General features: G+C 41.5%; 2 protein-coding genes across 5 annotated transcripts in view; one reads left to right on the top strand and one right to left on the bottom strand.

Moving 5' to 3' along the window:
* The window catches only part of ZRANB3 (zinc finger RANBP2-type containing 3), a 40076-nt gene extending 36534 nt beyond the window's left edge, over positions 1 to 3542 (top strand). For 2 of the 3 annotated variants that reach the window (XM_030952267.1, XM_030952266.1), the window contains 4 exons: positions 524 to 655; positions 1453 to 1840; positions 2267 to 2398; positions 2709 to 3542. In XM_030952267.1, the coding sequence (XP_030808127.1) occupies positions 524 to 655; positions 1453 to 1840; positions 2267 to 2398; positions 2709 to 2807 (751 nt within the window). In that variant the 3' untranslated portion in view covers positions 2808 to 3542. The remainder of the gene's footprint in view (positions 1 to 523; positions 656 to 1452; positions 1841 to 2266; positions 2399 to 2708) is intronic. The other variant, XM_030952265.1, reaches the window with a different exon arrangement.
* Positions 3543 to 4355: 813 nt separating this feature from the next.
* Positions 4356 to 25910, bottom strand: RAB3GAP1 (RAB3 GTPase activating protein catalytic subunit 1). 2 transcript variants are annotated; one of them, XM_030952268.1, is made up of 24 exons: positions 25884 to 25910; positions 25724 to 25779; positions 24858 to 24933; positions 23489 to 23621; positions 23175 to 23253; positions 22377 to 22496; positions 21595 to 21760; positions 21396 to 21495; positions 18994 to 19075; positions 18450 to 18518; positions 17797 to 17870; positions 16969 to 17061; positions 15376 to 15545; positions 14966 to 15064; positions 14475 to 14647; positions 13508 to 13562; positions 12870 to 13223; positions 11641 to 11778; positions 10169 to 10396; positions 9628 to 9724; positions 9435 to 9538; positions 9210 to 9325; positions 8185 to 8287; positions 4356 to 5432 (listed from the first exon to the last, which is right to left on the bottom strand). In XM_030952268.1, the coding sequence occupies exons 1-24, from the start codon at positions 25899 to 25901 to the stop codon at positions 5202 to 5204; spliced, it is 2934 nt and encodes a 977-aa protein (XP_030808128.1). In that variant the 5' UTR covers positions 25902 to 25910; the 3' UTR covers positions 4356 to 5201. The 2 variants fall into 2 exon arrangements, with proteins under 2 accessions (XP_030808128.1, XP_030808129.1); XM_030952269.1 differs by lacking the exons at positions 4356 to 5432; positions 8185 to 8287; positions 9210 to 9325 and having other exon boundaries at positions 9493 to 9538; positions 9641 to 9724.
* Between the last annotated feature and the right edge of the window lie 1327 nt (positions 25911 to 27237).

Genomic DNA, 27237 nt, shown 5'->3' with positions numbered 1-27237 from the left:
CTACCAGGACCTACAGCAGCCTTGTAGGGTGGGGTGTAGGGTTTGGCAGATGTTCAGTTGTCTGAATAGTGGTTTCTGTGAAGCAATTTTAAGTTTTTAACTAAGAGCAGTTGTGTTTTACAGGGTTTAACATTAAAATAAAGCAGGGGGATCAAACATAAGTAACAGAGCAAGGAGTCCTCCAGAGCTTGTAAAGCCTCCTGGATCATCCAGTGTCACTGAGACATCACCTAATTGAAACAAATGCCTTTCAGGTTTCACTGGCAGGCAGTATCAAAATGCAGTCATTTTTTAATTGTTATACACAAATCAAGTTACCTGTTCACTGGTTAGAATTCAATTTTAGAAAAAGGCATTTAATATGGAAGTACATAAAGCACGTTTTCCCAAACTTTCTTCATTTCTCATCCAGAAAATGAGGAATGTTTGAAGAGAATGTGCTGTACCAATGTTGCTGCAGCCCAGAGTGCTGTTCCTCGAGGGAGACTACTCCCTGTGCTGACAGGATTTGTCACTCTCTCAGGTATGTGACCAGGGAGGATGTGGCAGCAGCCTCGCTCTCCAAGGCCAGCAGCAGCGGGGGCAGCGTTCGCCTCATCTCCAAAGAAATGGGGACTTCTCTGGACAAAGGTGCTTCTCCTAAACCATCCACAAAGTAGGTTTATTAATGCAATAGCATGATTAAGTTCTTTTGCCACATTTTTTTAATGGTAGTAAAATTATTTGCTATGAGTGTCTGCTTTGCTGAAGTACAGTAATTAGATAAGAAACTTGCTGTAGTGCTAATGAGCTCTGTTTTATTCTTTTAACAATTTAGATTTCATCTGTTGTCTGCTGACAGAGCTGCTAATTAACTGAGTCTGACTAACATAAAACAAGGGAATAGTTATGTGATTCAGTTAGACAAAAGAATGTTAGCTCAGCCCTCCTGTGAGCTCAACATCAAATTGAGGACACCAAATCTGCTCCTATTTTGCCTCAGAATTTAAAAAAAATAGGAACAAAGAAGTGAAAATTCCAAACAGGAATTGCCCTTTTAAAAAACTTTCCTAAGCAAGCACTGTGTGTCCTACTTTGTTTTGAGTAGGAAATTCATATGTGGCCATGGAGATTATAAAGAGAAACCAGGATGTGTTTGTATGTGTACATGCCTGATAGAAGTCACCATGTCTTTATAAATACAGCATTATTTCAGCTAATAATTGAGTCTAGTAAGATGTGCAGAAGAAAAATCTACCTTGTTATATTGCCAAATTTTGCTTAAATGGAAATGTAAACCAAATAAAGGATTTGCACTGTGCAGGTATCAATCTGAGCAAGGTATTTTTTCAGCTAAAATGATTTCTCAGAACATAAAAGACATCTAATTGAAATACACAGTGCATAAACCCCCCATGAACTGGACTGCTGAATATCATTTATCCAGAGCTGTACTTTGTTCTCTGCCTTCAGATTGCTTCCAGAAACTGGGAATGATCCCTCAGCCCTTCCTCCAGAGCAGACTGATGCCGGAAGCTCCTCCCTGTCCCGAGGGTATCTGCAGGCCCTGGACAAGCAGGGGACCCCGCTGTGTCTGAGCTGCCAGCAGCCAACAGCTCAGCCGCCGCCCGGCTGCCCGGCCTGGGACACGCGCTTCTGCTGCCACGCCTGCCAGGAGGACTTCTCCATCCGCTCCAGCCAGGCCTACCTGCGCTCCAAGGTGTTCCAGATCGAGCACGGCGTGTGCCAGGGCTGCCAGAACAACGCCCAGGAGCTTTTCCTCAGCGTCAGGGATGCCCCCAGGAGCCAGAGGAAGCAGCTTCTGGAGAGCTCTTGGATGTCTCACCTTCCCCTTGGGCAGGTGATGGTTCTGGGGTTTCAGTAGGAACAGCTGGTCTGGGTATAGAGTTCAGAGACAGCCAAAAATGTTCTTACAGATTTAAGATAGAAAGGTAACCTAGCACCAACAACAGAACAAGAAAATCAAGTCCTTAAAAAACAATTAAATTAACTAAATCCTGTTGTCTTCTAACATCTCTAAAAGGCACAAGCATCTGAGCTCTGATTCTGTAGGGAGGTGCATGTACAGCCAGGGCTGGCTGAAAACATGCCAGCTACTTAGAGTTGTTGCTTGTCCAGTGGGAGTAACCAAAAAATGCCAAGGCTGGCTTTCTTTATCCTGGTGAAAACTGTAGCTAGCTACTTCCCAGAATTTCTTTGTTCCTACAGTAGGATGTCCATGTAGCTGAGGAGTGTCTCACCCCTGGCATGTCTTTGTGTGCTGCAGCTGAATGAGATGATCAGGAGCCCGGCGGAGGGGCAGTTCTGGCAGGTGGATCACATCCAGCCCGTGTACAGCGGAGGAGGACAGTGCTCCCTGGAGAACCTTCAGACCCTGTGCACAGCCTGCCACAGGGAGGTCAGTGTGTGGAGCCAGGAATGCTGGCCCTCTCACAGGGAACAGCAGGGGTAAACTGCACTTAGGCTCCTCCTCAGCCCTGCTGCAGAACCTCAGTGCTCACAGCCTCTCTCTCCCATACAGCCAAAGTGGAAAGGCAGCATTAAACTATGACAGTTTCCTCTGGATTTGGGAAAATAATAATAAACATTTGCATTCCATCATGCTGTCTACTGCAAAGACAGACTGGAGTTCAACTGTGGGCTAATGCTTTCTGCTGGACATGTTTCAAAGTATCAATACTCACTGAACCTGTCTCTCTCTTTTGCAGAGAACTGCAAAACAGGCCAAGGAAAGAAGCCAGCTGAAGAGAAGGTCTTTAGCTACAAAGTATGCCTGTGATATCACCAAATTTTTGGTGAAGAAGTAAAATGCACAGTACATTCAGGTACATTGTAACAGTGAAACCAATATAGTTAGTGTTTTCCTCTTGCACTGATTTAACAGAAATTGCTGATATCATGCTGTTGGTAGAGAGAAGAAAATAAGGAATTAAACCAAAGAAATTATCTGTAACATCCAAAGTGCTTGATCATCATGTTTTTAATAGCCCTGGTTTAAAGCTACATTTCTGTGTATAACTTTAATGCCATTTTGAAGCATTATGGTTTCCTCTTGCAGGGTACTTAGGGCTGCAAGAATTTAAGGAAGTTCTCTTAAACCTGCTGGTGGTATTACAGAGTTCAATTGTATTGGGAACTTCACGAACCTAGAAGATGTCTTAGCTTTAATTCTTTTTGTTACTCACATACCAAAACCACAGAATAAAATACAGTCATTATGACAAAAACTAGCACAAGCGATTTGCTTCCTCTAGTGCTGCTCACCCCCACAGAAAGCTAACTCCTGGCATGGGCCTGACTTACAGGATTTTGGCATTTAGAATTGATGTCAGTTGAATTCTGGTTTTATTTAAACCAGCTTGTATCGAAATGTTACTCAGGATAGGAAACATTAAATATTAGCAATTATCTCATCAAAGGTCGTTTCTGGGAAATGCTACAGTCAAATGCTCCTTAATGAGATTGCAGAGATACTGGTAATTTTGGACTACTTACCTGGCTTGCTTTACAGTTACTTTAAATAAATACAGTTCTTTCTCCTGATGATTTTTTTAATGCTCTGTCTCTCCTCCCCCCCCCCCAAATGCTGAGCTGTAAGCTCACAAAGCAGAGCTGTGCACAACACAGTGCAGGCCTGAAATTTCAACTACAGCTACTTAAAATAAGCTGAGTTATCCTTCTGAGAAAAATCTTTAAAGTTGTAACTCTTGAACAGAGACAAAGACTGTTTAAGACAAGGTAGTTGCACAAGTGCACTATTTTCTACAGTCAAATGAACACTGTGTTGATGATGTTTGTGGTGTCTGAGTATGATAAAAGAATCACCTCTCCAGCACTTTAAATGACCATGTAGGAATAACCTGATAACCAAGTATGAGAGATTTTCAAGTTTCTTTAGAAGCAGCAGCCTTTAGAAGAGGCCACACTGCAGTGTAATATTTCATTAGAGAGAAGGAAACCAGAAGTATTGGGGAAGAAGCTTAACCTAAATTTTACTTACCAGTAAATCAGGAATTGTTTGGTGTAATTAATTTTAAAGAAGCCACACAGTTAAAGAGCAGCTACAGGTCTTTATCATACTTACCCCAGTGTCTGAGGGAACACACTAACAGCCTGGAAAACAAGGTCTGTGACAAGATTTTACCTTGTTAACTCTTCTTCGTCCTGAAAAATGTATTTCTACTTCATAGAACTTTATGTGAGGAAAAAAGACTTTGATCCCCGTTCCCTCAAAGAAGTTTTAGGGCAACACCTGGGATCCTGCTACTATCAGCAGAACTCAACTCTCTGTAGTCAGTGTCCTTCCTGGAACAGAGCATGGAAGAGCAAGGGAAGGACATGGAAGAGCATGGGAATACTGAGAGCCAACAGTACGTTCATATTTATTGAGTAACATCCACAATAGTGTAGCTGTTTGTACATCTGTAAAGTAATGCTGATCTGCTGATTCTCATTCAAACAGATGAAGGTCACTGTAAAGCAACATTGGCACAGGTGGGGTGAGGGGCCAGAGGTGACAGAGCTGTCCCCTCCTGTCCCATCAATGACAGGGTGTGCAGACAAATAGCCTGGGTCAACACCAGTGAGTTGCTCACAGTGAAACACCTCCAGGGTGTCATTTCCATCCAGCTTTGGCCCTTGCACCAAGGGAAGGATACAAAGTATCCCAACGCCTCAGTGATCCACTGCAGGCTGTCAGTCTGGCTCTCTGTCCACTTAGTTCTGTCTGGGAGAAGTGACGAGATCTGGACAACCAGGAGACTTTAGCACAAACTAGAGTATGAACTGTACACTTTAAATAAAAATAAGGGTATTTCAGAAGCACTTGAAACAGTGATTAACCAAAAAATACTGGGCTCTGTGATTATGATTAGTAATAAATATAAATTACTTAATGTTTTTATATATATCAATTTATGTAGACTAACGTCACTTGATAAAGTCTGATCCTGAAGTGCAAAGCAGCACATTCTGCATCAATTTCAACATGAGTATTTGCACACAGCCCATTCAGGTCCGTAATTAAGCTAATGCAAGGAAAGGAAAAGATGCTGCCTTGGGACAGAGAGTTTGAAACCACTCCTGAAGCCATTCCAAACCTCGGAGATGAGTTGCGGCGGCCAATCCAAGTCCTTGGGAAGCAGCGCTGCGGTCCCTCGGCAGCTCCCCGGCCGCAGCACCGAGTCCCGGCCCAGGCCGTGTCAGAAGAAGGTGGTGTCGGCCGAGAAGGCCCCCGCCAGGCGGAAATCCTCGCGGGTTAGCACGCTGTACATGCGCTGCGGCAGCGCCTTGGAGTAGGGGGCGGGCCGGGGCACCGAGGCGCGCAGGATCACCTCCCGGCCCGCGGGCGGGGGAAACTCCGACTGCACCCCCTGCCTTCGCTCCTCCGGAGAGCCCGAGCGCCGCAGCTCCTCCTCCAGCGGGACGGGGACCTGCGACAGAGCACAGGGACAGGGCAGCCTGCTGCCTAACACTGCGATTCACAAAGCTGCTCTCAGAGGAAGATTAGAAATGGGGAACACAGCTAGAGGCTTCATGTGTACACAGAGCAAAGCGCTAATGGGATGCTAGGAAATAACGCAAACGTAACCAGATGGAAGAACCCTCACGTGTGGATGGTGAAGCTCTGCCCAGCTGAAGTTCTGATGTGGCAGTGTGAAACAAGGGTTGTGACTGGAGGAAATGGCCCCTTCTCAGCCAGGGTGCTCTCCTCAGTTCCCTGCAGCTACAGGAGACCAAGGCAGCCTCCACTTGCCACTACTGCAGTCCTGACAGTCACCTGCCTTTCAGACTGCAACACCACTGCAGGATGGAGCAGAGAGCCTTGCTGCTGAAATCCCTCTGCTGCACAATCCCAGCTGGAGGAGGAGTTCATTGTCTCAGAGCCAGGCAGCAGCAACACTGACACCTGGATACTGGAAGAAGAGCTGGCATGCCCAATCAACATTCCCTGATTACATATTCCTATGGATACACACATCTCCCCCAATACCCTAATAGGGTCCTTCCTGAGTCAAGCATGTACAACTCCACACTGGCACCATCCCTGAGGTGTGGCAGAAGTCACTGGCTGCCCCTTGTGGTCCCTTGCTGCTGTCCCTCTGTTCCCAGCCCTCTCCCAGGAACAGGGGCAGGCTGTGCCACAGAACCCACCAGGGACAAGTGCCATGTGTTCCCACAAGAACAGCTCGAGGAAACCAACAGAGAGGATCTTCCCTGTGCTACACTTCACACAGTTACCCTGCTTCTTTCCCAAATATCTGTCCAGAAAGTTCCCCACCTTCAGGAAGCACTAGTGTTGGGAATGCAGCATCCAGCTTATTGTTCATCACCACCTCCCCCCAAAACATCAACAAACAAACAGTGGTGGCAACAAAGAATATAAAGGCATGGCCACATATTTCAGCATCAGAAAACACCAATACTCACTCGAATAAAGGTTTTTGTTTGGTTTGGTTTTTTGAGACTTTTTTTTAAACATTTCTCTCTCTTTTCACTATGCATTATTAGCCTCTGAAAATAAAGTGTGAATGCAGAAAAACCATTCTGGAAACACAAAGTTACTTTTATGCTCAAGATGTGAACACCAGTACAAACTAAATCTGGCTGCTGCACTACATCCACCAGAAGGTTCAGCTCTATGCAGAGAAGATGAGAGGGAAAGGAGGGACAAAGTTGGTTACCTCATCAGAAGATTCAGTCAGCTTGGAAAGGGATGAGAAAAGAACCAGTGATGAAAGACAGAAACAAAGGCAAGTCAGAGGTGACTTACAAGAGGTTAGGAGGAGACTGCAGGTTTAAGAGACATCATGCACTCCAAGAACATGCACTGGCTATCAGAATTTTCCTGAGAAAACTCAAGAACAGAACACATTATACACAGCTCAGAGAGGAGTCCAGGTTCAAAAGGTAATGAACAAGGAACTCATTTCACTTCTATTTACCAAGCAGCTCTCTACTGAAATAACTCGTGGCAGGTTAAACACAAAGTGGGGTTTGTAGCAAGTTTGTTCCTGTCCCACTAAGAAACCTTAATTAACACTGACCAGCTACTAGTGGGAAATACCTGGAACCCTGTTTTAGTTAGTGGTGTTTCAGAACAAAACCCTAGAAATTTGCACACATCCTAAGGGTAGAAACTTAGATTTCAAAACCCGCTGCCTCTCTTAAAGAGGCAAGTGCATATGTGTGCATCACTTACAGGGCACAGTCTTGGGCTTTGAAGGGTAAGGGTGGCTGGTTAGCAGGTTCAGGTTTGCAAACACAATTTCCCTAGAGACTGGAAGAATAAAAGAAGTGTCCTGATTTTCATTCCTCAGAATAACCATGGTCTGTTTTCAGAATGGTCCTTTTTATGCCGAGTTGCAAAATACAGATTATTAGAAAAGCACTGATCCCTTTAAAGTGTTTAACACCCAATCACAACATTTTCCCAGCAATTATTTCCAAATGGGATTTCAGGCTGCTACCTTATTACCACTGTAGTGAAATTTGAGTTAGAAAATCTGATGCTATAAACAGGTGTAATTCTGAAAGAAACTGAAGGCTGACTGCAGTCCATGAGGTTTGGAAATCAATACTTTCAGATAATTATTCCAAAGACTGCTTAAAAGAAAAAGGCAACATTTATATCAGTATCAGCAAGGGAAGGGTCTCAAGAAAACAGATGCAACACTGGCAATAGGTAAACTGAATGCAGAAACTCAAAAAGAACTGAAACTTCCTAAGCATGCTGGCTGGTTTGCACAGAAAAAATCTCAAGTATTCTAAGCATAAGCCTCAGTTTAAGAAGTTACTGCTTCTAAAATATATAATATTATGACCTTTTTCTCCACATTTCTCTGTGAACCAATCAACACTTGACCTTGCTGTGATAAAGCAGAAATTTGTTTTCTTTTAATAGCATTACTGATGATACTGTTTGCAGTACATAAAGCATTAGTGACACCTCTGTCTACCCAGCTGGCTTCAACTGTTTAACATCCCAGCTCACTCACTCTTCTTTGGTCCTGCAAGGTTCTGTTACTGCCAAAATCATGTTGAACATCACAGAAACACCTCAAGCACATATGTGACAATACATGCAGATATGGAGACAAAATACATTGGCACCATATGGTAACTCATTGGCTCATTCTGCTTAAATCAGAAGTGGCTGCAGCACAACCCAGAGCTCTCTCTTACCCTCTGAGCATTCACAAACAGCTTGTGAATGATGCTGCCAGCAGGTCCTCTTCCTGCACCAACCACTGACACTTCTGGCTGCTCCAGGAGACTGTTTACAAATCTGATGGAACAAATGATTGAAAAGGAAAAAGGAATGGTTAATCCTTGGCCAGATCCAGTGTGCTGACCTAAGCGAGCTGTTTCCTGTGCCAAGGCCTTCACCAAGAATCATTTGCTTAGGGTGAGAACTGGCAGATTCTCTTGCTTCTCTATTCTAAAAGTTTAAGGAAAAAATTTTCCTCTCAGTTACCTAAGAATGAAACTCAGGCTCCTAAAGCAGATGTATAAAATCAACAGGAAAGCCTCCACGGTGTTGGCCATGCAGAAGTATTCACAATGTGACAATTTTCTTTAGCACACAGACATTGCTTGGGTCAGACACCACATCTCTGAACTCCCAGCATGTACTGCACAAATGTCATCTCTCCCTCCCAGCACAGCAGCAAGAAGTTAACTTGGGTTTTCTAACATATTAGTCATCTTGAGCAGCAAGTAAATAACCTGACAGCAGGTAGTGATGCAAGGAACCATTCCTTGTCACTTCCCATTCAGAGCTGCTCAGTGATGTTTCACATCAGCAAGGAGACAAGAATAAGAAAACAACTGGGGCTATTTCATTCCATAATATTTATAAAAAATACTAAATTTCTAGTCCTAATTTTAGGTATGGTAACAGAGTTCATCCAATATATCTTTTATATACACAAAAAAAAAAAGTTAGTCCCCAGTACTGTCAAGATAAAACGAAATTCTATTAAAAAAAAACCTGGATCAAATGTCTCCAAAGAGGTGCTTCATTGGAGGAGCACTGAGGTACCCACACACATCATCTCTAGACAGTCTAGTGACAGGGATACCCAAATATGATTCCTAAGTATTTCTTTATTGTCACCATTGTCCTAAGTTTTGAAAGTACAAACAAAGGCATCAGAGGAAAAACAAAACAACACAGTGAAAAATAAGAATTCAAAAAAAAAAGTCACCTTTGTAGATCTTCTTTCTCCTCTTCATTTTCACATTTCTCTACCCCAAATTTTGCTTTGAGAGACCTTGCCCTGGCAATGATGGCTTCCACACTCATAATCTGAGCAATGATTTCCTGCAAGAGTTTAATAGAAGGGAAAATAAAAAAGATGTTCTTTTAACATTGCCATGAACAGTGCAAAAGTCAATCAGGCTTCCAGCCCCAGCCACTACAAAAGCCTTACTTCCAACTTCTTGTCCTCTGGACTGGGAAACCGTAGCACTTTGCTGGAATGGGATATTATCTGCTTAATAATCTTCTTAACTGAAGATATATCTTCTACTGCTTCTATTATAAGGAAAGAAACAAAGTTGTAATTATTGACTGCATCACTGTTTCCCTTTAAGTATCTTAATAATTTATTAAACATTATTTACCTTCCTCCTTTACCTTGAGTACGGCTGCATGGATGATGCAAGGCAGGAGATGCCTTGCAAGGTCAGCTGGTTTCTGAACTGCAAGGTAATGAAGTACCTGCAACATTAGAAAATTCAATATTTTAGTGATCAAAACTACTTCCCAAAGCTAAGGTTACCTTGGAAAGATGAATTCACAAGAATGGAACACGACTGTAAGGCTTGAGAGGCAGTTTTACATGAATCTGCCCAACAGGTTGGAATAAAACTAACAATAACTGCATTAGGAAACTAAAATGTTCCTAATGCATATGCAGGTAAAAATTGGGTTTATTTACTAATAATCCAAAGAAATACTTAAGTAACATTGCATACTTTTAGGTACTTCAAACACCCTCCTGTACAGCAGCAGGAATTTCCAATCAACCCTAAGCTATGCACTAAACAGTAACTCCAAGGACACAGCACAAGGGCCTGTCAGTGTTTCAATGCTGCAGTGGGAGGAAAGAAGGGCTGCAGGGAGCATCACAGCCCAGACTGGCACCAGCCCCAGAGCTTTCACCTTCTCAGCCTCCCTGGTGTCATCAAAAAGCCTCTTCTGCCTCCGTGCTGGGACTGGCTTTGCTGTCTCCCAGGCCTCCACCCACATGTTGCTGGGAATCTTCATCCGGGCACTCAGCTCGCCCCTGATGACTTTATTCCCCTTCTCATCAATCACTTCCTCCTCGATGTAGTCCCGAGGCGAGTACCACCTCACAAAATCCTCCAGACAACAGCCAGGGTTAGCTGCCTGCAGGGAAGAGAGGACAGAAAATTTGTTCCTGAAAAATCCTATAAAAACATGACAACATGGGTAGGAGGGAAATATAGTTTAGTGGGTAGAGCACAGAGTAAGAGATAAAACTGAGGAAATTTTTCTGTCCACAGACAACAAACTGTACAGAAGGACAGAGGGAATAAAGCACAAACCAAGACAATGGCAAGGGGTAAAACCCACATCAGCAGGAACAACAACAACAAAAAAATCACCTTCTCACCACCCACTACATGTACATTCATTACATTCATCAATTATTTCAGGCAAGCTCAAAATTATGCTGTTAAGATTCCACCTGACACCGGCCACATTGCAATAAATAGGCATTTTCACTAAGCTTATCCCATTAAAGACTAAAAGAATCAGTGGGCTGCCTAAGTATGCTTTCAGCACTGACTTTCCATCTTTTAACATTCCAATGACAAAATTCACCATTTCTTCTTCTTTTGAAAAGGAACTTCAAAGAAGTATCTTCCCCAAACAAAAAAACCTTTATTTTTCATAGATGCAATATCACTACGATTAACTACATCCATAGGTCCAGAACATAAAAGGAATCCAAGTTTTCTATTTGATGTACCTATGAAGAATGTACTTGTGCTTCCAGTTCTCTATTTTTACTTTGAGATTTTAGATTATTTGCAGCATATAAATAAAACTTCCACATATATATAATATGCCATGAGTCCCTGTTAATAAAGGGATTACTGTTATACTATAAATACTCTAACTGTACAGCACATTATATCCTTTTACCATAAAGACTGCAATAATTAAAAAGATATATATGGCTATTTCATTACAGAATCTCCAATCTTAGTGTTGAGCTCCTGTGCTGGCAGCAGTGGATGTGCTCTTAGCTCCCTCTGCAGAGCTCAGACAGGAAATGAAACCCAAAAGCACAGTTAGTCCAGTCCCAACCTGATGAATGTCTGTTTTAATTCACAACTGATGAATTGTATGTTTGATGTGTTTTTTCCCTTCCCACAGACATTGGGTAGATTTACTGGGATGCTACAGTGTAACAGATCACATCGCATAGCTTTTGAAATGTGCCAAGAGTTTTCCCAATAGGTTTTTATTTTCAACTTGAAACTAACTGGAAACTGTTTTGTGGAGAAAAAAAAAACAACATAGAAACCTTCAGAACTGTCCAACACAATCAAGAGGGACAGCTGAATGAAGAAGCAAGCAATGTGATGTCCCAGCAGTGCTACCTTGAAGGACTCCATGTCGGAGAGCAGGCAGGCGCTCTGCATGCGCGCCCGCAGGTGAGCGCCCTCCGCCGACGTGCCCAGCTTGGCCAGCACCTCCGACTGCTCCTCCAGCAGGTCCTCGGTCATGGGGGCTGGCTCCTGTGACAGGGAACACACAGGGTTACTGACAGCCCCTCCTGGAGTCAGTAAGGGCAAGGGAGGAGGAGCAGGAAGCTCCTTCTCACCCCTAGTTCATTCTGCTTCCTTTGTACTCAGAGGAAATGATCACAACTTTCCACTGCCTGAACAGTTCAGCCTCAAGTTGTGCATCTAAAGAGGACATTAACAAAGAAACTACACAGAGAATTACCTGGAAATAAGATAACAATATAAGGATATATTGCTAAAATGCCAAAATCCTAATGAAATCCAGAAAGTGTTTGACTGGTACAATTTTGCTGAGATGGATGAAAATCTACCCAAACCAATGCAGAATTTTTGCTGTTGATACTGTCAGCACATAAGTAATTGAGAACATTTTACCTGACTACTCTCTGCTCATACATTTTACCCAAGCAAAGCAACGCTAATTAGAAGTAATTTCTCTCAAGAGAATGAAAATCACTGTATTCTTCATGCATGGCTGATTTCAAACTACTTTCTGTGACAGCATCACTTCCTATTTCATCCCTGGTCACTCTGCAGGAAAGCCTATTGATGTCAGGTAACATTTCTAGTTGTTTGATTATAAACCTGCTGAGAATGGCACCAAACTTAATGACTATGGCCTTTTAGATGTGAGCACAGAAATTATGAAAAAATCAAATACAGCAGCAAAACTGATCCAGTACTGTGCAAAGTCAGGCAGAAATCTCCGTGGTGCAAGGACCACAGCAGCTCCTATTTTATAGGAAAGAAAGTAAGGATGGGATGGAAGATGCCTCAAGAACTGGAAATAAAAAGAACCCCATATTTAAGGTAGGCAAGGAAGTTTAATTCTTGTTTAAGTATATTGTTTGGAGTGAAATTTGGTACAGACACTCACTCTCAAATAAAACAAAGAACGTGTGAGATTAGCAGCCTCCTTCAGTTTTAAAGATTAAAAACAAGGTATTAGGTCAAAAACACTCAGCAATTTTAACAACAGACAAGGTTGTACCCTGCAAAATGTTTGCAGTTTCACAATCCCCAGGTATGAGGCATGTTCTGTGTGTTCTACTGCACATCTGGCTCAGCTCCTGCTCCCTCACCTGTGTTATGGGAACGTAGAGAGGCTCTCCTGGATGCAGCAGCATCAATTTTCCATGTGGGTGCAAACGACCTTCTGGTTTTAAGTTTACAGACTCTTTTGGTCCTTTCTTGCCATTTTCCTGTCCATTTCCTTTAAGATCTTCTGTGTCACTAAGACATTCAAAAAACTCCTCTTCACTGTCACTCCACGATTCCCAAGACTTGCCAAATTCTTTTTCCTTGTCAGGGTTATCTCCAGAGTGGTCTCCTCCTTTGGCACCATCACCAGAAGCACCACCAGGTGAACGATCAGACATGCTCCCCCTTTTCCCCTCATCTCTTGCTTTCTTCCTTTCAATGCAACAATTTAGCATCTAATTTAACAAGTTAAAGGAACAAAAAAAATTGTTCAGCAATTTCCCTTATGTAGACAATCATACAGAAAAACTTGTAGAGCCACTGAAAAGGTCTTACAATTCTAAAAGATATCAATTCCACTGAACTTGTTGCTGTAACAAAATTTTTCTCAAGAAATAAATTCCACACACAAAATACTCAAGCACAACTAAATCTACAAAACAATATATTTAGCTAATCATTGCTATAATTTTGACAGTTTCCTTAGGAGAAAAATAATTCTTAAATTTGGGATATTTACCTGAAGTTTCTGGTGCAGTAAACAGCATCTCAGATCTGGAGCGCCATTAGCTAATCTAACAAAAGGTAGAAGTGTAACCATTATCAATTATAAAGTTGAATCTTTCACACACATGTGGTCTTAAATCACATGAAATCTAGATCAGGGACAAACACCCACATTGAACCCACCCCCACCACTTCAACTACACAACTCTTGTATTGTCTCAGCAGACAAGCCCAGAATTTAAATTACATGTATTTCCCAGAGGTCATTTCAGGAGCTCAGAGATCACTCACACTAGTGTGAAACACTGAATTCCTGGTCAGTTTTCCAACTGGAAGTTGAAAAGGTAACTGCTTTCAGACAGGAATTAAGCATCTTTGACTGCACTTTTAAAACTGCAACGATACAGTGGAATTATTGCTATACATTTCAGCTTCTAGTTTATCTGCTAGTGTAACCAAAGTACAAACTAGTGACTAAATAGCCAGTCTGTCACATCAACAAAAAACCCAAAACCCCAACCAAAATACCACAACACTAAAAGCAGGGTATGTTATTGCTCTACCTCATCTTGGGAGAGTCCCTGGTTTGGTCTGTCCCAAGCTCTGCTGCAGCAGACAGAACCTGGAAGGGCTGAAATACCTGAAAAGGCCATTGCACCAGCAGGACCTTGCAACAGCTCCCTTAGAAGAGAGGTGAAACTATACTACAGTAAGTTTTTTTCCCCGCCCTCATTCACATAGTGGAGTGAAAGTCCAAGTTAAGCTTCCCTGGGCATCTGGAAGTTTTCAAAGGAGGGCACAGATGCTTGTCCTTACTCCCTGCCCTTTCTTGCATTAGTGAAGTAGGGTAATAAAAACAGAGATAGCATTTGCAATTAAAAAAACCCAAAACTGTATGTTTTGAAGTCACAGTGACCTCACTCAGCTCCTGGAACAAAGAACATTTTCTGTGACCAAGGAGCAACAGCAACAAGTCTCACCCTGGAATAAGGTAGTTGTTCTCCCATCTGTAACGCATTTCCAGCACAAACTCTTGCCAAAGATGTGCCACTCCTTTGACTCCTCCATGGTAGAAGTTTATCATACAAAGACATAAAGCTAATTTGTATGTCAGACTGTCAGATGGAGCAGACTTAAACTGGCTGAAGAGGTTCTAGGGAAGAAATAAAACAAAGCAAGAAATACAGAACCAATGGCATCGTTTTCCAAAACCATGTGAGCTCTTTCTTGTTTGTAAGTGTAAGTGGTTAAGCAACATTTTAAGCTTAGAAGATACCTAAAACTACAGTCTTTGGAAGAAAAAAGGAATTAGAAGGAAACAGAAATCATCACTATTTCTACCCAGAGATTCCACAAAGGTAAACTCATCTTTCCAAAAGCTAAGTATTACAAGATATAGGGCAAGCACAGCAAAGTCTGTATAAACACAGTCAAAATTGCTTTCTCTCTTGTGTCACTCAACAAAACTTACATAATCTTCATTCTCTGGAGGAGGATTGTTTCCTGCTGAAGTGCTGGCTCTGTTTTCAAATACATCTGCAAGCTTGTCAGCAGCATCAGGAAATAAGAACTTGAAGAAGAAAAAAATTAAACCTTCCATCAGTACGGTTTTCCTGCCTTTTCCACTTTCTCCATAAAGTTACTGCTGGCTTCATACCAGCAATCCCTATAATTAAAATTGTTAGCAGAGTTCAGAGATCAGGTTTAGCCCACTTATACTACACAGACTTGTAAAAACTTGTTCCCAGAAGTGATAAATGCAATTCAAGCACTGGAACTGACATCAGATATCTTTAAATCTACCACAGGCTCTAAAGCAAATGCATCAGTGTATGAAGTGCATGTGCTCTCTGAATCCATGTGCAGGGACAGCTCACTCACCAGGAGAATGGTGTTGAGCACATCATTGTTCAGAGGAGACTCATCCACACCTCTGTGCTTGCGGATCTTCTTCTTGGCACTGTGAACCATGTTAGTGACTGACAATTTGGGGATTGGGACCGGCGCTGGCTCCGTGAGCTTCGACAGCGCGTGGGTGATATCAGCAACCTCTAGCAAATAAAATAAAAACAATTAGAACAAAATAAAATAAACCCCCAAACACTAGAACATGTCTCTTCAAGAGTTCACCTGTCTTAATCAGCCTGTTTATCTTGTATTGATATTTAGCCCCTTGTGAACCAGAGCTACACCTCTGCTGCCAGGTTCCAGGCCTGACATTCACTGTTCTTAGCAAATACAGACAGCAGAAGGAGGTCACAAATGAGTCACAGACTGTCCTTGATTTAATTCACCAAATGAAGTCTGGACTGAGCTGGCTGCAGGTAGTGCCTGCTGTAGCAGCACTGCTCCTGCAGAGTTACCAACAGAGTATCCCAAAAGCCTGCTGAAGACTCAGTATTTAAACCTTGTTTATACATCATACCAATAAACACACTGCAGGTAACAAAGACTGCTCCAGCATATGCTAAAGCTTTAGATAAATATTAAATAAATCCTGTATTAATCACTGGCATCATATTGTGTAAGCACAATTCTGTTTTAGAGTCCTCAGGTAAACTTCTCAAATCAAAAGACTGGGTTTTTTTCAGACCTGCTGCTGGTAAACTCTAGAATGTCTCTTACAATAAACTGAATTAGTATTGTTATAAGGAGAGCTGACAAATTTAACTGAATAATTAGGAGCAGCCTGAAAAAGCTCATCTTGGCAAGCCCAGAGCTAAGAAGGGCTAAAGGAACTGTATGTCAAGCACTATGAGTAATACACACCCTCCTCACTCTAACACCTTTTTAAGCTCACTAGCAAGCTCCTTCTTCAAAACAAAGATCAAGTATAACCAAGGAAAATACATTGATACAAGCCATCTTTGAAGGGAAGAACAGGTGACAAGCAGCAGGAAGGAAGGGAATTTTCACTATATACAGCAAGAAAAGCCAAAGAGAGGGACAGACACATAAAAAAAGATGGCAGCACTTATACAGTTGGAATAAAGCCTGACCTGCTGGTCAGATAACTTGGGAAGTTTTAATTTTCTTTTTTCCTTAAAAGTCCTTAAAATTGAGAGGATGAGAGCAAAACCTTTCAAACATATTAAAGACTCTTTAAACTGGTTGTTGACATGTACTAGAGAGTACAACAAAAAGGAGAAAAAAAGTGGAAAAAGCAAAAATACATAAAACTATACAAACAAATCAGATGTGTTCTATAACCAACTCTTGTACATTTTAGTCAAATTTTAAGCTTTTCCATTCTTGTAAAAATAAACAGACACAACATTAACAGAGGCAATTGTCCCTCTGGGAGCTAAACTTGTCTAGAATTCATGAGAAATTTCACCCTGAAGCTCTGACCAGAAAAGTCCCCAGGAGTACGTGTAAGAGTTATAAATACCAGTCAAGATAAGGGTACAGGGAAGGTAACTAACACAAAACTATTAAATACAAGTAAACAAATCACCTGGAATTTAGTTTTACCTTTTCCCTCCTCATCAAATGCAGACCTTCCAAGTATCTCATCCGTTGACTCCTTCCGACGGCAAAGCTTGAAGAACTCAGTAAGGAAGTCCCCTGGTAGAGGAACAAAGCTCCTGAACTCAGCCAAAAATCTCAATGAGCAATGAGCCAACACTCTAAATTATGCCCCAAGGACAGTAATTTTTATCTTTTCTTCTAAAAGAACATCTGATAATTTGTTCTGAAGCACAAATGTCTTGTGCACAAAATCCACATAATTAAATTACTTGAAGCACAAAAACCACATCATTAAAGCTGAGGTAAATGCACACCAGATAGCTCTTGGCCACCTCTCCCAGAGCACAGCACGGTAGTTTGAGTCAACCAAAACAACATGAAACTTGGAAAATTTTGAAGCCTTTTCCCCACAAGCTTAAAGGCAAGGACAGACAGAGGAGTACAGATCTCCAGAATATTTATTCTCCCTGTCAGAAAGGTTGGATGAACTTAGGAGATGGATACATGCAAAACACACTTAATAAAATGGGAAGATTCTAGGAAATCTAAATTTTCACAGAACACAGAGAAAATTCTTATTCTCTGGAACCTGGTGAAATAAGAACAGCAATGAATTTCACCATACACAGACACAGAATAAACTACAACAGGAACTTATGTATTTGCAAAGCTTGTGTTCTTGAAAAAGAAACCCAAAATACTGCTCACTCAAAAAAATGAGGGAACTGAGCAAACAGGCCATCAGGTAATCAACAACTCAACTCTAACTTCATAACTTGGTACTTTTAGTTTAAAAGTTGCAAGAGAAGACAGGAAATTCTGATGTCTTACCCAACAGACACTGAGGGTTATCTGCTTTTCTAACTCTCACAGACCACTGGGGTGCTTGAAGTGGATCCAGGTCGCTTGGGGGAAAAAATTTAAAAAAGAAAAAAGAAGAAAAATAAAAGAAAAAAGAAAACCAAATGCCAATATAAGTATCGGAAAGATGAGTACCAAATTCTCAATAAATGTCATGTCATAACCAGTGAGGTCACCACATTACAAAGGAGAACATGACAAGCAAGAGTCTCTATTCTCATGTGTGTGCATGACATGAACAAGAAACACTTCTTCCTCTTTAGCAGAAAACCTGGATGACAGGTTTTGGGAGAGGGATATCAAGCAGTGAATTGTTTTTACCTTTCATGCTCCACTATAATCTTTTCCAAGAAATATGTGATACACAAAATTTTCAAGTCTAACATGAGAATATGCTCAAAACCAGGGGTTTGTGTTCTATTGAGATTACAACACAATAATATTTTCTCACAAAAATGCATTTCAAAACGTGTTTTCCCAAACTGGATGTTCTATCAGCTGACATTAGCATTCCTCAAAATGGGTTCTTTTTCACATGTGAAGCCACACAGTGTTTGAGATGACACTAAGATGCAACAGGAGCAAAAAAGCACACTTATTTTCAACTCAGACAAGACACTTACGAATAAACATCGTTGTCAACAATTATCCCTTCTGCAAGGTGAGGCCACGTTGTAGCTAAATGCAGCTCACTGAAACAAAACAAGATTTCAGCCCTTCAGTGATAGCAGAAAGTGTTCCCACCATCACAGTTCATGTTTTGAAAGGTATTTGTGATAGTTCATGTTTGATTCCCTCTTTGTTCTCCAGTAAGTTTTCATGTTTGCATACATGAGAGCTAGTCCAACCCTTGCACAAAAGCACATAATTTTTAAGGTTTATCTTGAGGTATATTTCAAGATAGTAATTTCAGAGATAAATGGGGTACTGCAGAAGTTTATTGTAAAAGCCATATGAGCTTGAACTCTGAATATCATAAGATAATTTTACAAATGGTCTTATTTGCTATTTAACCATTACCCTTCACAGATGTTTCTGATGCACTTGAATAATTAAGTATCTGTTGGACATGCTAAGTGGCAGGTAGGCAAAGCTAAGATTTGAAATAACACCTTTAAGTCCTCCATTAAGGAAGTTATAAAACAGTTTTCTGAACTCTTCTCTTACCTAATAGGATCTTCACAGGCACCAAATGGTAACTTCCCAAATTCCAGGCCTCCAACCTCTCCCCCAACTAGAGCGTCTATATCTGGAGAAAAATCAACACATTTTCCATAAAGAATCTGTGCAAGATTTGATGCAGCATATCACCTTCATTTCACTGGAAAGACTGTAACTTGCAGGAGGACCAGAGAAGGTGACTGAGCTAGGAGAACACAATCCTAACATACAGTCAAAGTAATTGCTTCCAACAGAAACTGAAACAGGACATTCAAAGGGACAGATACAATTCTTGTCATTCATGTTGAGGGAAGGTTATTCCCTTCATACAGGCAATGATGATAGCTATAAAGACAGCCCTGAAGATTCAATGTTGGCACAAGAACAGACACAAAAGTGCCATAAAAATGCTTGGGCAGGAAATCAGTTCCAAGCAGAGAAGGGAGACTCTGGAAGAGCAACTCTGCAGAGTGAAAAAACAACTACTTTTAAAAGTTGACAATTTTATAAAAAGAGGACTTAATAAAATAATCTCGGGGATTCCCTGTAGTCCCAGGTACTTAGAGATGCCTCCCAGCACCCTCAGGCACTTCCCATGTTACAGCCTTCAAATACATAAATCAAAACCAGACAGCCTCCACTGAACAAAAATTAAAGTGGGCAATAATAACAATGTGTTGTAATGTCATTATAATAATGTTGTTACAGCATCTGATCTGCAATTTTAACTGCATCTGGCAAACTGTTTACAAACAAAACAAGTGAGGGATTAGCACAGATGAAGTATCTGGATAACTTAATTACATAATTTCTTCTGCAGAGAAGATAAAAGACATTTAAATTCTTTGGTTTTATTTGAGAAGAGCTAATTGAGTCATGGTATATAAGTTACAGGTCTAGTTCTTGCCAGTGAACATAAAATGCATGTAGCAATAGCAGTAAAACTGATGCTGTCCATCTCCAGTTTCTGCAACACACTTTGACATCCTTACCCACAACAGTGCTACTAAAGGAGTGGAAGTTATTCAAACTGCTCCAATCAAGAAATATGATCAGAGTGATACTGCTCATCCATGACAAACCTGAGATCCTGACTTAGTGAATAACTACAGCAAGGCAGAGAGACTACAGAAAATAGATTTTGTCTGCAGAAACAATAAAAAGATAAAATCTGTGGAATTCATTTGCCAAGTTCTTTAGGTAAACTTGGTTAACCAAAGAGGAACTATCACTTAAAGCAGCACTGATTTCCTCTGTAATAAGCAGAACTCTCTTTAAACATATGTTCAACATACATTCCTTAGCTACAGAGCACAGAATCAACCTTACTGCACACTTCTTCAGAACATAGGATTTTGATTACTGTACTTTTTTAAGCAAAGAAAAGCCAAACAATTAGATAACCAAGGCCACATGAGCTCTGTCTCTCCAAGTGTACCCTAAATACCTCAAGCTTGTTATGTAAAATTGCTACCAAGTCAAGAAAGAACCTGGGCATTTTAACTGTTCCACCACCTTGTATCTAAAGCATCAGATCACTAATAAAATGGATGCTAATGAGAAACTAATATCTACCTTTTTCCTATGAGTTTGTTTCCTTTGAGAAGTTTATAATTTATTTTCTGCTACTACCTATATAAAAATTGGTCTCTTAAAACCAAATCCTTGATACTCAAGAAAGACAGCACCACCATCAAGAATAAAAGAGATCATTTTGAGACTACCAAACAAGTAACTACCTGTTTTTCCTAAACAGCATCACTATGGCATGAACTTATCAAGTCTGCTCTATACACTTTAAATTTAAAGACTATATATTATTTCTCCCCTTTACACAAGGCTACTATAACAAAAGACTTGTTCAGAAATTCCTCCTCCATTAAATTTAGTACTGTGTCAACAATAATAAAAATCCAAACTTTTACCTCAAGTGAGGTCTATATAGTATTTTCTGCTTTTCCCACTGTTAAATACACTTAGATAGCAAAGTACCAAAATAAGGTACTTTATAGAAACAATTGACAAAAACTCCCACAAAGTATTAGCGTCTTCTAGATTATGAATCTAAACATTCACCTACGAAATTTAGGGCCAAATTCTTCACAGATTCAGTCACTCTTTTCATTCCACATAGATACCACTATTTTAGAAACATCATGGTATTTCTAAATGCTGACTAACCCACATTTCCAGGCACAGCCCTACCCAAAACACCTGTCCCAGCCATGAGCTACAACCTGAGAGCAGCTTTAAGCTGGCTTGCTTATCATACAGGGTGGGATTGGACTGAAGCCCTTCCTAAGCAAAGCAGAAAATGTTAGAATTCTTCTGGCAAGATTCACAAATATTTTCTTTAGCACTGACTGGCTGTCTGAAAATAAGTTATTGTGAGGACACAAGTCTCCTACCTGGTGGCTGCTGTGGCCAGAAGTACTGCTGCCAGTCCTGGAGCACAAAGGTGAGGCGAATAGCCATGCTAACTGGAGGCAGAGGTGTTAAAGGGCAGCCCTTCAAAATACCAGAGAACAAATCCAATGTAAAGAGTAAATCCTCTCAAACACTCTAGGGGTTGAACATAAATTATACATAGCATCAGTTTATACTTACAATCTTGGTTTTGAAGATGTCCAGCAGCCCTGACAGGTGGGTGTACTGGCTGGGCACCTTGCGCAGATGAACCATCTCGAAGTCCGTGCGCACGCCCGGGCCCTGGCACTCCCCCACGTACATCCGGCGCCACTTGTGATGGATCTGCACGAACAGGGGCACCTGACTGCACAACAGGAATACTGCACATCACTCAAGTGTCCTGCTGCCTTCAAGTCTCTAAAACTAGCTGAATATTCTGGCATAATTTCAACATAATTTAATCCTTTGAAATATATTTTCTCTTAGACGAACACACTTTGAAACACTTCACAGGAATCACAGAAAATGTTATGTGTTAATGTCATTAAACAGAATGCCAAACAAATTGCCATGCCATAATCACAGCCCAATTCATGACTTCACTTACCTCACTTTCAGCCTATATAATTTTTGAGGAAGATTAGGTTAAATTTAGGTTAAGATTAGATTAAGTTACTGTTACTACACATAGGGAAAAAATCCCCTTGCAAAAGTGACGTTTTATAAATTACATATTATTCCTACAACTTCTAGTAGCTTTTAAAAGCCCTAAAGGTTTTCAAACAATAATTAAAATAAAAAAAAACATTTATTCAATCTTTACACATGGGGATTTCTTCATTCCTTCTCTAACAATATTACAGTGCAAATAAACAAAAACCTCTGAACGTATTTTGCTAACAATTCAATACTTTTTCCTCACCAATGCAGTATGCTGGAGTTTTACCTGGACATGTAAAAAGGTTTTTGCTTTCACCTACCAGCCAGTGTTGCCCAGTGCAATGGAAATGGAACTCAGCAAGAGGTTGCACTTGGATTCACTAATAACAGCATCGTTATTGGCAGCCGGAGCAATAACCACAAACTCACGTAAGCCGTACCTTGAGAGACAAAGAGAAAAAATCCCATTTCTAGTGCCTGGCAAGCCAGCTGAAACAAAATTCTTAAAAAATACTGTGACCTGGAGAACCTAACTGTCACCAACAGATTATGAAATCCGTTAATTTGATGCAAGTACCTCTTTATTTTTAGAGAGGTCGAGAACTGAGTGGGTATGGAGTGCTGCAGATCTGAACTCACAAACTGCCTGAGTGTAACAGCACTCCAACACTGTAATGTGTTTGACTGGGAGCACTTCCAGGTCTAGCAGTCCTGAGGTTTTCCAGTTTATGTTCATAATGACTGAAACTGCTTATACATAAAACCAATCTCTCCAGAACAAATCCTATTATATGCTCAAGATCTGCATTACTAAGAATATAATTGTTGTTAGTTAAGGTGGTGCAGATTTCCTTTTTAAGAATGTACCTAAATATTACATATATAAAAGCCTGGTTAATATATGAAACTGAGACAAATATTTGGGGGGGCGAAGAAAATATTTGGGGAAATTAAAGATAGGCCCACTACAGCAGGCATTTCTTTCTTGTGTCTAGTAAAAAAAAATCATTTTACTTAAGCTTTAACTTTTAATTGAAAAAAGAAATACACAACTGATTGTGCCAGATTTTCCAGCTGCTATGCTCATTTGCAGTAGAGATGAGAGGCAGCACACATACCATCTCACCAGACAGTGGGCTCGAGGAGGAAAGTCATTGTTCATGCACAGCAAGTCCTGCATTGGCAGAGGAAGGGCATCTGTGACAAAAATTGATACATGATCATTGTATCATCACATCCATCCAGCTCACTAACAACTGCCTTGTATTAGCACTGTGCGAATGCAAAGCAAACTAAAAGCAGAAATGTCAGATCACACTCATCAGACCTCAGAAAACCCCACACAGACACAAATCAGCACACTGTGGACTCCACATTCCGACACTGTCTTCTGGCATTATCCTTACAGCTATGGAAGGGAGCTATCAGGTACCTTCTCCCAGCTCTTCTTTCCCATCTTTGTCACTGGGTTCTTGTACAAGATAATGATGGGTAACTGAGAATTTGAAGTCTGCAAATGAAATTTCATCTGATTTCTCTTCCCATGTTCCTGTGGTAAATATACCCTGCATATAAAAAAAGAAGATATTATCTCATAAATTTAGGTTAACATTCATAAGTCTTTAAAATTAGTCTTTCAAATATTGCCTATGTGATCAATAATGTTGATTCACATTTTTCTACTGCCTAATGGCTCAGCATGATTTAATTTCAATAAGCAATTCTCAAAGCTCCTCAGTATAAAGGTAGCTGGCTGCTAAAATCCACGTTGCCAATAATCGTGTTCATTCCAAAAATCAAATATCATCTTGCAGTCTTCAGGACTATATGGCAATAAAGATTTGCATCCTCCCATATGCAACTGTACATCTGTTACAGCCTCAGCTTTGCCCAGAGACAGAAGTTTCCCACCTGGGATTTCATCTATAACTAAACTATTCTGTGCAAATATTACCTTGATATTTACCTTCACCAACAAATTATTATTTTTATCTACAACTTACAAAACTTGTGTAAGAATAATTAATTATTTAACAAAAACACAGCATGGGAATGTCTAAAAAAATCAGCGCCACTGCTCCTACTAAAAGCAACTTGGACAATCCTTGGATCTTACAGAGTGGTGGGAAGAGAGCTCTGGTCTAGAAAAGAAGACATGTAGGAATACAGGGACAGCTAAGGTGCAATTCATTAGATAACATAAGTTTTATTCCAAACACTCTGTACCTGACTAGAATGAAGAGCAATGAGATTCCCCTGGAAACACAGCAGCCATTCCACACAAACCAGCTGAGTTTATCTGCATTACTATGCAGAAGAGCTCAGCAATTTCCTCTGCATTTCACAGGACTGAGAAAGCATCACAAAGGCTCTAATTAGACTCTGAAAAAATCTCTCACATCTATGAAACACACTGAGTCACAAGTAGCACTGTGCAAACCTCAGCCATAAATACATGGGGTGTGACACAGGTACGATGCAGGACAAAAAGATTCCTTGAGTATTTAGAGCAGCTTCAAGCACGTTTCCAGATTCAAACTTAGAATTTTAAAAAAATCTCTAAGCACTACAGTAAGATCCATCTTTGTCAGGGAAACAGCCTGTTTGGCAGATGACCCACCAGTGAATTTACAGTAATTGTTTGTCAAATTGACACTTCTACAAGTGAAATTCCCTAAAACCGTCATTATCTGCCACACTTACAAAACCAGCAATAGATGAAATACATGTATGCATTATTATGTATGTATTACTAATTAGCAATTCAAATTCTACAGGAAAATTCAGAAGCAGTAACTGACCTTCTCTAGAGGTTTGCCTGAAGAAATCCCAATAAGTTTCCAGTCATTCAATACTTCTTCTATTTTTGAAATAAATCTATTAGGAGGGAAAAAGGCATTAATATTTGCTGAACACTAAACCTGTATTATAACTCAGCCACCTCAAAGCATGCAGTATGTTGTTCTGCTATAGAATTCCTTAGAAAAGTACAAAGAACAAACAGACAAACACCACAAGTATCACAGTAAAACCAGAAAAACTGCTTTCTGGTACACTAAACAGTTTTCCTATGCTTAAATTTTACATGACAGTTACTTTTAGCTATGAGTATCTTTTGACTGTTTTAAGAATCTCACCTTCTTCTGGTACTGCAGCACATAATATCTGCAGCACATAACTCCTGTTTCATTGTTAACAGATAAAGACAAAATTATCACTAAATTCAGATTTAAAGTGCAGCACTTGAAATCTCTGGTCTCCTGTCATAAACATTATCACTATTGGAAAAAGCATTTTAAAAAAATACATTCAAAGTACAAGAGCGTTCTTTGCCTTAAATTTCTTCGTGCATTGTTCTACTAACTTTTAAAGGCTTCAGTTATGAGATGACTGTCGTAACAATCAGACAGCTACTTGGAAAACACATAAGCCTTCTGAATGCACATTCTAATCCCTTGCAAACAGGTATTAAACCGGACTTTAAGTTCAGAAACAACTCGAGCCTCTTAACCCGCTCCTCGGCCGCGGCCTGAGCCTAAGGCGAACAGCCGGGAGAAGCCTCCGGGTGCTCCCGGCCGGAGGGAGCGGCGGCCCCGGCAGCAGCGGCCGGGCCGGGCTCGGCGGAGCCCCCGGCACCCCGCGCCAGTGAGGGGCGGGCAGCACTTACCTCTCCCACTCGGAGGCGGTGGTGAAGTCCGTGATCTCGAACACCTCCGACTCGGGCTGCGGGGAGAGAGCGGGAGAGGCGGTGAGCGGAGAGAGCAGGGGGAGGCAGAGGGAGAGTCGGGGGACAGGGAGCGGGCGGGAGGAGCGGGACACACACTCACTTCGCTGTCCGCCGCCATCTTGCGCCGCTGCCGCCCCCAGCGGCGGAGGCTGCCGGGAACGTGGCGGAGGGCGGTGCCTCCTCAGAGTCCGGGCCTCCGTCTCAGCCCGGCGCTCCTCAGCGCCTTTGCAGCTCAGTTTGCCCTCTCAGTGTTTCTCTTGCGTTCTCTCGCTCGTCGCGGTGGGGTTCCCGCACAGCCCGGGCTCCCCACGCCGTGTCTCTCTTTCCCGGCCGGCTGCAGTCCCTCATGGGACGCCCGCGGGCGTAGTCGCTTCACACCGGCGCGAAGCTGAAGTGGGGGCTGCTGTCACAGATTCTCCGGCTCCGTCAGTGAGAGTCGAGAAGGGCTCCCTCAGATGTACGAGTAACACAGCCCTTGTCAGCCAGCCGGGAGCTGAGGTATCCCCCAGCACTGGTGTCCCTGTCCCCGCCTAATCCAAAGCCATCCCCGTCCCTTGTGTCACCTGGGGAGCGGCGAAATCCTTCTGGCATCCAGCAGAGCAGCTCCCTTAAACACCCTTTTAGCTGAGCTTGAGCCCACTATACCTCTTTTATCCTGTCTTGTCCCTTAGCAGTCTGTTACTTTAAAAAAAAGAGGAAATACCCTTAAAATCTGCGGCTAGAAAGGAAATTACAAATACTCGTGAGAGGACTGAGTGTGAAGTAAAAATGACGTGGAAACATACCAGGTATTAAAAGTATAAACGGAGGTAAACATAAGATAGAAATAGGGTTTGGTTTGTGTGCTGAGAGAACTTGTGATTGGAGCCAGAAGCGCTGCGGTTTAGCTGGGCCGTGTTTGTTCTCATAGGTCACTGCTGCTCTTTGGATTAAATCCTGCCAGCCACATTCCCTCGGGCTGAGGGGTTACCTGGGCGACGCCGTGTAAACTCAGCAGCAGGAGTGCCAGCCTCGGGAATGGCTCCTGCCTGCTCCGCGCTCAGGGAAACAGCCCAAAATAAAACCCAAGTCTGTGCCATTGCTGTCGAATTCCTCGCTGGGCAGCGAAGGAAGGCAGCTGCGAGCTGAAAATGCTCTCGAGTTTCCCTTTGGGTTGCTGCGCCTCTTTCAGTTTTCGCTGCTGAAGAACCAGGTAAGATTTGTAAGATTCTGCCTTTTTACGGAACATTCTGTTATTATTTTGAAGGGGTTTTTTGTGTATCGAAAAAAAAAACGGGAGTTTTTCGGAAGTTCACTATCTGACTCTTGACAGGCAAACATAATGGGATGAACATTGTAAGGGATTATCTGGCCTTTAGCATGAGACATCAAGAGTGCTGGCTTCTACAGCTATCTCTCTAGCTAATTTCACTATCTTTCATTTGTATTCTGATCACTTGAAAAACTGAAGTTCA

The sequence above is a fragment of the Camarhynchus parvulus genome, chromosome 7 (assembly GCF_901933205.1).
Source record: "Camarhynchus parvulus chromosome 7, STF_HiC, whole genome shotgun sequence".
In the NCBI taxonomy this organism is placed as follows: Eukaryota; Metazoa; Chordata; class Aves; order Passeriformes; family Thraupidae; genus Camarhynchus; species Camarhynchus parvulus.
This window is presented reverse-complemented; position numbering and strand designations above follow the sequence as displayed.